The sequence below is a fragment of the Stigmatopora argus genome, chromosome 7, assembly GCF_051989625.1.
Source record: "Stigmatopora argus isolate UIUO_Sarg chromosome 7, RoL_Sarg_1.0, whole genome shotgun sequence".
NCBI lineage: Eukaryota > Metazoa > Chordata > Actinopteri > Syngnathiformes > Syngnathidae > Stigmatopora > Stigmatopora argus.
Genome location: NC_135393.1, coordinates 8,299,900 through 8,307,608, shown reverse-complemented (window position 1 = coordinate 8,307,608; position 7,709 = coordinate 8,299,900). Strand labels below are relative to the sequence as shown.

Here is a 7,709-nt window from a genome sequence, read left to right as displayed (position 1 = left end):
TGCAGGGCACAAGGCATTTAATTATAATGTCTATTACAAGCATAGAACTTTTACAAAATAAGCAAATCATTCCGAGTATTTTTTAAATAACATTCTTGTGAAGAAACTTCTATAATCGATTTTTTTTAATCTAATGTTAAGTCAGAATTTTGAAAATTAGCTTAAAAAAAGAGAGGTAAGCGGTACCCTGAAGTTGTAATTTGGTGGAAGTAAAAGGAAATAAGAATATGCAATATTGTTTTAAGGAAAAAAATTGTTATTTCTGTTAGAGCTGTTCTTTGCATATCACTCGGGAAAAGTTTTTCTTTTAATTTTAAATGTATTTTAAAATCCAATGACGAGTATTGTCTGTTTCAGGTAAATTGCCTTTCTTGTAGTTCAAATGTTTACTTGCCACACTGGAATAAAAAAAAAAAACTGATGCACCCACTCATGTGGGCTTTTAATTTATTGACAGAAGCAAATCACATCTGTTGTAAATGTTTAAATTACAATGTTCCCAGTTGATTGCATTGGGCTGCCATGTACTTTTTTTCCTTTATTTTCCAAGGCCAGAAATCTGTGATTGTAGTTATTTCAAGGCAGAGGTTCTTGTAAATAAATAAACCCTCGATTCACCAGCCTCAAACTTTTATTGACAAAAATCTGACTATACAGCTCATGATTAAGTCTATATATGACAGTTAACAGTTTTTGAAAATTAGTAGTACATCTAGAGAAAAGAGTTACTATACATGAGTATGTGTCTATACATATAGTATTCTCTTATCAATTGAAATGTCTTTACCATTTTCAACTTGGGTAACTATACTTCAAAGCAGCGTCAATGGAGGCCATTTTGCTATAAATGATTAGGAAAAAAAATGCATATTTTACCATTTGACCAATTAAAAAAAGAAATTCACACAGAATTCTACCAATGCCAATTCCCACACTTTCCATGAAAAAAATTGTCAAACTTCACCATAAACTTAATTCATATTTGACATTTTGATTGTCATACCAGGTTATATATGCAAGCCTCCATGTTCAAATCTTCCTTCCATCGCTGCAATCTGTTCCCTTGACGGTTTTGATTGGCATTGACAGCAGCTGCAGAAGGCGGTTTGTGGCTTTGCAGCTTGAGGGCTCTTGGCTGCCCATGATCAGAAGCTTCTGGAAGGCACCTTCTGGAACTTCACACAGTGCCCTGAAGGCAAGTGTCACTTGACAATGTTGAATTTGGTAATATATGTAAGAATGTTCTGTTTATTACCAGTCAAAGAAGTCCTCTGTTTTGGGATCGGGCTTCACCTGCACCCACCGACCAATGGACCACATTCGAATCATTACCGAATCAGATTGTTCACCATCAGTGTGCACATTGGGAACATCCTCACAGCACAGATAGTAGCTAGAAGGAAAAGTGCAGTGTTTGTGTGAGAAGGAACAAAATGAAATGAAAAAATCACAGAAGGTAAAACTCACTAATCAGTGATGGGTTTGCCCTCTCTGTCCTTTGCCCCATCGAGTCCTTTTACGTTCCAGCGCATTCGCTTGAACACGCCGGTGTTCACCCTTGCCAGGTAAGGTGTAAGCTTGCAGTAGCGGAATGCAGTTACGCTCAGCTTCGGTCGATCCAGCTGGATGTGGCCGACGCAGAAGTGAGACATGCTGGGGATGGGATACTATTTACGCCGAGTGATGTGGGAAGGATAGGCCAAAGTTCCCCCCATCCCCCACTTTTTTTTTTTTTATAGCTACAGCTTTTTTTTGCATTGGAAAAAATCTGAAGGCACAGCACAATCTGAAAATCTCATTTAAAACTGCCATCTACTTTAACAATATATTCTCATCAAAGTTTTATCACCAGGAATGAAACCAGAGTACCCAGAGAAATCCAACGCAAGCCTGGGGAGAACATGCAAACTCCACACAGTGAGAACCCACCTGGGATCGAACTCTCGACATCAGAACTGTGAGGCCGCCGTGCTATTTCAGCTTATTTTTCCTCTATTTAACTATTGTTACTTTTAATGTATGCTTGTGCTTTGTTTTTGATCAAATAACATAAAAATGCCTTCCCAAAGATGAAGGCCTATTGTGACTTATAGTCTGAAAAATTCTGCAAGTTTCATTTCAACCTAAAAAAAACAGGAGTTAAAATAACACTGACTATATCTTGGTAATTCATGACCGAATCTGGAAGTGTTCCTCACCAATTATGTCGAATATCCAGGATAAGAGGGAAAAGTGAATGAATTCAAAGCTCTTCTCTTTCATTCAGTTTGTCGGCAATATAATGTAATGTATAATAACAGTGTGCGGGCATACTTGTCAGGCTCTGATTCATCCAAAGTGAGGACATTTTTGTCGGCGAATGTCAGCACCAGGTGTTCCAATGTGTCACACATCTGCTGGGAGAACTTCATGAGCTGTATAGACTGCACACAAACAGATTAGATTAGATCACTTTATTCATCCCGTATTCGAGAAATTTCATTGTCACAGTAGCAAGAGGGTGAGAATACAGACACAGGAAAAGACATTTTAGACAAATGGGTAATAAGTTAATAAATAAGTGTGTTGCTGAAATGTGTATATATGCATATGCATATGCATATATGTATGTATGCATGTGTATATATATCAATGGTCAAATTAGTATTGTTATGATTAGCATGGCATAACATGTTTGTACATTTCCATTTTTTCCATACTGGGGTGCAAACTGTGGGTGACTTCCTGTAGCTTTTCAGTCACTTTTGAATTTTGTGACATTTCCTGGTCACTTTCCTGCTAACTCATTAGCTGTCATTGACGGCACTGGACGTCCAATCTATTTGTACAGTGATTGGGGCGAATGTGAATGTTTGTTTGTTCTTAGTTACTTTTAGGGCATTCCCAATTGACTTCCTGTTAATTTTGAGTCACTTACTGGTTATTTTGGGGCAATTAAAAAAGTTTGTCAAAAATATTTAACAGCAATGGATTTTTTTTTGGGCAGCTTCAAATTTACAATTAATGAGATTGATTGGGAAAGTTTTTGTAGGAATTGAAAACATATGACAAACTTTTTGTCAAATTTTGGAAAAACAGGATGAAATGTACCATTTCAATGGGCATCTGCTTGGTTCTGGCTGTGGATTCCAGAAAGTTCAAGTAGGGCTGACAAGCAAAGGTGAAACTCCTCAACGCAGCAGCAACAACTCCCGGCTGCTGGAAATGACATCATTTAAAAAGGATTTTCAGTTGTGAGGTACCATTGACACACAAAATGTGAAAGCTTTTTAACTGACTGAGGTGTACTCACCACTGACCCTGTGAAGTTATATGGCACTTGCATTGACATTTTGGGTGGAAGGTTGACAACCTGCGCTTCGCCCTCATGTGTTGACATTCCCGAGAGGCTTTTTCAGGGTCTCTGATCATTCATTGGTTGTAATATATATTGAATTAATGAGAGGAGCCTGCTACTAAAAGCTGCATTCATTTAACTAAGTAGATTTAAAATCGCATGTTTGACAACCTACTCTCTAAATAGTGTTAAATTGATGAAAGTAAAAGCATTATATCCATGGTTATTACAATAAGGGCATACACTTCCATTATGAGTGCATACCAAAGTAATGCTAAATAATATTTTATCGTCAAATCATTCTCACATACCATAAGCGTCTCATGTGTCAGCATTCTCCTTTTTTTTGTTCATCTGGTGACTTTGACCTACTAAGTGGGGAGTCAAAGATGATAGGCGCTTTCATTCTTTGTAAATATCATCAAAGAGAATTTACATCACAAAAATGACAGCAAGTTACCAGTAAATGTTTGAAATTTTCTTTGTTTGCCAAGGGTGCAATTCCTTGTTCTATTATTATATATAAGGCAAGGTTTAAAGTCGTTTTTTTTTTTATTATTAAAATTTTGCAACATTTTTTTTTTCATTTACAAAAATACAAAACTCAACATCAACTCTTTTACTGTCATTGACAATGATAGACATCCAACCATGGCTCGTATCATCCTTCTACTCTGAATTTGAATTAGTTTGTCACAAATAGATTATAATTTGCTGCTAATGTTTCCAGTTTAAATGGATTGGATATCTATCGCTGTCGAGTTAAAAAGATTGAAACATGTTTTTAAACAGCAAACAGTAAACCCCATATATATGTTCACATACAATTTGAATTAAAACAACAAATTCAAATGCAGTAGTGGACATAAAACATTGAAACCAGTGCAAAATATCAACCTTTTCAACACTTAAAAGACAAAATGTTCCCAACTATCACTCATATCAAACAAATCCGAAGCTAAGCACCTTTTGAGCCCAGAACGGAGGCCAATACAACAAAGTGAGTTATGCTCAACGAGGACCCAGAAATTCAATTTGTGCAAAACGCTAACCAGCGGTCCATGCTTGTTCTCATCTACAACTGCATTATCTCCTCCTCAGAATTTGGAGGATTGCTTAACTGAGACGAGTCAAATGAAATGTCCTCCTCAGACTGCAGCAGCTGCAACAGGAGGTCGGTGGCTTCGCTGCTGGATGGTTCTTTTCTGCCCAAATCCAGCAGCTTCTTAAAGGCGCCCTCGGGAACGTCACACAGCACCCTGAAACAAAAGGATCTTCAATACCGTATTGCAAGGGTATCAGACTTGATTTCACGTGGGCCGGACAATTTTAGATATAATTAGATTTTTTTAATGTTTAGAAATGGATTAAAAGAACTGTATTAAAAGCCCTGAATATTCCGGTTTTTATAGATCTAAAATAATGTTTATTTTAGCTTTTTTTAAATATATTTTTTGATTTTACAAAATGAAATTTGAACTAAAACACAGAAAGAAATTGATTTAAAAAATTACAATTATTGATTTAAAAGGGGGAAAATCAGGAAATGTAATATGCATCTATACTCTTCATTTTAATTTGATCCTAAAACAGAAAGTCGGCACTCATGATTTACTTTCCTGGGCCACACAATGATGCAGCGGGCCAGATTTGGCCCCCGGGCCGCCACTTTGACACATGCCGTATTGAATTCAAGTAGATAACTAAAGTATGGCTATAGCCGTATAAAATATACATGTCTTATATTCTGAAATATTACATGAGAGATTTTACCAGTCACAAATGCTTTCCGTGTTGGGGTCTGGCTTCAACTGCACCCACTGACCAATGGACCATATTTGAACCGTTTTGGAATCTAATTTTTCAGTGTCTGTGTGGGGATTTGGAATATCCTCATAGCACATGTAGTAGCTGGGGAAAAAAGCAATTTTCAAAATTATTAAATAATAATGCGTAAGTGAGAAATAATGAAGTGAGCCTTACTATTCGCAAGCTGTATTATTTGCTTTTTCGTAGGGCTCAACGTTCCATCCCATGCGCTTGAATATGCCCGTGTTCACCCTCGTTAAGTAAGGTGTGGGCTTACAGTAGCGAAATGAGGTCACTATTAGCTTCAGTTTTTTCACTTTTAGGTGACCCATTCGAAAGTGACACATGCTGAGGAAAAGAAAGGGGGATACAGAAGATATATAGTCAACATGAATAAGTAAGTGGTCACATAAATAAGGAGTAAGGTGGAAAAACTGATTAAAATAGTTTGTGATTAGTTAAGGTATGGCAAGCATTGGAAAAACTTTTTGTTCACTTAATTTTGACTTCACTTTAAACCAAAATGATGAGAAATTCTCCCAATGTGTTAATATTATTGTGTGTGAGTGCATTTACTTTTCAGGATCGCTCTCATCTAAAGTGATGAGTTCTTGGGAGGCAAATTTCAGCACAAGGCGTTCCAGTTTGTTACACATTTCCTGAGACAACTCCAACATCTGCTTATGCTGAACACAAACATACAGGTACATATCATTTTTGCAACAGTTATACATGATTTTTATTAAAGACTTCTTAAATTCTCAAATAATGTACTTTATTTCCTCCACAACTCTTGCTTATTTTGTTTGGTCAAGCAACTCTGCCACCCAATACAGCTGATTGGGCACTACATCCCCTTTGGAGAATTTTTTTTTTAGACTTTTAAGTGCATCCCATGTAAGTAAATATGTGCCACGTTGCATTTGTACGGTTTATAAGCGGAATTCCAATCATTAATAAGGGGAGCAATAAGTTGACAGGTACATGACATGTGAATACAGTTAAAAGATTAAAGTTGGGTACCTTATTTTCATGAGACAGTACATTTCTGCCAGTAGATTCCAGGAAGTGAAAATAAGGCTGACATGCATTGATGAAACTCCTCAACACTCCAACTACAAGTTCTCTGTACTCATATGTGTGACTGCAACTGAATACATAAAATGATGCAATTATATTTATTTTTTGTGCATTTTATTTAGGAAAATCCACTACCCTTGGAGTTCGAAGTTAGGAGGTGTCATGGGTGAGTAGTTGACGTTGCAGCAACTTGGCGACAAATGGCCACATGGGGGCGAAAAAGCCTCTGAAAAGAAGAACGTGTTCTTTGACAATACTACAACTACTACTACTACTACTACTACTACCAGTACTACTAAGGTCTACTGCGTTCTAGTTGGAAGAATAGTTAGTTTAAAGTTTAAATTGTAGAAGTAGTTGGTTATACGTCTTCTAATAGATAATGCATGGCCGTTCAAAAGGACGGTGATTGAATAAGTGGAAAACGTGAGGGGTTTAAGGGGGTCTCCGGGTCGCTTACTAACCGTCATCGAAGGCCACTTGCAAGATTTCTTGCATCGACGTTCCTGGCATAGGTTCGGTCACCATATCTTCAATGTCCGTCGTTTCTCCTGACATTTTCATAACCTTTTCCTGAAAAGTGTCTCCTTGTTAAAGCCTTTTTTTATTTAAAAAGACGCCAACAAAGATAAGGCTATGCTAACTGGTAAGAAGGCGCTGCTGTAATTACAATTTAATGCTCGCGAAAAACAGAAAAAGACAAAAAAAAACTGTTAAACTGGGCAGGTATATTTTATGTTTACACCCAAATTGACCAACTTGTAAACAAAAAGCTTAAAATGTTATTGATGCTTGCCTTTACCAAATCGGTGAAGCTGAGAGGACTGCCAAGTAAACTTCAGTTGAGTGAAAGTTCAAAGGTAATGGAACTCCACAAATTCGTTGTATGAATTCATTTCGGTTTTATTTTTTTATTTTTTTTACTGTTATTACGCTTAAATAAAATAACCCAAATTCCAATGAAACATATTTCTATACTTTGCAAAAATGAATAGTACTTAAAATGGCTTTGAGGTTTAGCACCGTCAATGGCAACCAATGAATTACTATATACAAAATGAACTTTTTAAAAATCAATCTAACATTGTTATTGAGGACCACAAGCAGGGTGTGTTTCTGTTTTATTCCTAGTTTTGTTAACGCTTTATTAATGTATTGACATATTCACATAAAGCATGTTTTATACGAAGCATATATAAAATACAATAATAATACATTAATTCAAAATTTTTATATTCTGAGCCGCTTATCCTCACAAGGGTCGCGGGGGGTGCTGGAGCCTATCCCAGCTAAGTATGAGCACCAGTAGGGGGACACCCTGAATCTGTAGCCAGCCAATTGCAGGACACAATAGATAATCAATCATTTTGCAAAATAACTTACACACCTGACATATTCCAACATTTTCGTTTGTACATTTTTGTGTGTATAAATAAGAAAAAAAATATATATACCAAAAAACTGATAGTAGGGCCCGGTGAAA

General features: G+C 36.5%; 3 protein-coding genes across 7 annotated transcripts in view; 1 reads left to right on the top strand and 2 right to left on the bottom strand.

The window, feature by feature from the left end:
* Positions 1-908: 908 nt before the first annotated feature.
* LOC144077258 (UPF0575 protein C19orf67 homolog) lies at positions 909-3,706 on the bottom strand. Of its 2 annotated transcripts, none has more exons than XM_077604847.1 (7): positions 3,649-3,706; positions 3,293-3,403; positions 3,091-3,198; positions 2,314-2,423; positions 1,468-1,653; positions 1,256-1,393; positions 909-1,189 (listed from the first exon to the last, which is right to left on the bottom strand). In XM_077604847.1, the coding sequence occupies exons 2-7, from the start codon at positions 3,377-3,379 to the stop codon at positions 1,030-1,032; spliced, it is 789 nt and encodes a 262-aa protein (XP_077460973.1). In that variant the 5' UTR covers positions 3,380-3,403; positions 3,649-3,706; the 3' UTR covers positions 909-1,029. The 2 variants fall into 2 exon arrangements, with proteins under 2 accessions (XP_077460973.1, XP_077460974.1); XM_077604848.1 differs by having other exon boundaries at positions 3,091-3,195.
* The window catches only part of pkn1a (protein kinase N1a), a 39,605-nt gene continuing 32,919 nt past the window's right edge, over positions 1,024-7,709 (top strand). The window contains exons 1-6 of one of the 2 annotated variants that reach the window (XM_077604838.1): positions 1,024-1,195; positions 1,853-1,957; positions 3,079-3,238; positions 4,490-4,632; positions 5,470-5,850; positions 6,349-6,392. In XM_077604838.1, the coding sequence (XP_077460964.1) occupies positions 5,830-5,850; positions 6,349-6,392 (65 nt within the window). In that variant the 5' untranslated portion in view covers positions 1,024-1,195; positions 1,853-1,957; positions 3,079-3,238; positions 4,490-4,632; positions 5,470-5,829. Of the gene's footprint in view, positions 1,196-1,852; positions 1,958-3,078; positions 3,239-4,489; positions 4,633-5,469; positions 6,044-6,348; positions 6,393-7,709 lie in introns of both variants that reach the window. The other variant, XM_077604841.1, reaches the window with a different exon arrangement.
* On the bottom strand, positions 3,961-7,085 carry LOC144077257 (UPF0575 protein C19orf67 homolog). 3 transcript variants are annotated; one of them, XM_077604842.1, is made up of 8 exons: positions 7,023-7,085; positions 6,691-6,799; positions 6,362-6,452; positions 6,170-6,296; positions 5,723-5,832; positions 5,321-5,494; positions 5,111-5,248; positions 3,961-4,596 (listed from the first exon to the last, which is right to left on the bottom strand). In XM_077604842.1, exons 2-8 carry the CDS (start codon positions 6,788-6,790, stop codon positions 4,413-4,415), a joined length of 924 nt encoding a protein of 307 aa, XP_077460968.1. In that variant the 5' UTR covers positions 6,791-6,799; positions 7,023-7,085; the 3' UTR covers positions 3,961-4,412. The 3 variants fall into 3 exon arrangements, with proteins under 3 accessions (XP_077460968.1, XP_077460971.1, XP_077460972.1); XM_077604845.1 differs by having other exon boundaries at positions 7,029-7,074; XM_077604846.1 differs by lacking the exons at positions 6,170-6,296; positions 6,362-6,452.

Coding starts and splice junctions, on each gene's coding strand:
- LOC144077258 (XM_077604847.1), bottom strand. CDS start 3,379: ATGTCAACACATGAGGGCGAAGCGCAGGTTGTCAACCTTCCACCCAAA. Junction 2,424..3,090: donor AGCAGATGCCCATTGAAATG/GTACATTTCATC, acceptor GTTTGTGTGCAG/TCTATACAGCTCATGAAGTT. Junction 1,394..1,467: donor GGCAAACCCATCACTGATTA/GTGAGTTTTACC, acceptor TTTTCCTTCTAG/CTACTATCTGTGCTGTGAGG.
- LOC144077257 (XM_077604842.1), bottom strand. CDS start 6,790: ATGAAAATGTCAGGAGAAACGACGGACATTGAAGATATGGTGACCGAA. Junction 6,453..6,690: donor GCAAGTGGCCTTCGATGACG/GTTAGTAAGCGA, acceptor TCTTCTTTTCAG/AGGCTTTTTCGCCCCCATGT. Junction 5,495..5,722: donor GATGAGAGCGATCCTGAAAA/GTAAATGCACTC, acceptor TCTTTTCCTCAG/CATGTGTCACTTTCGAATGG.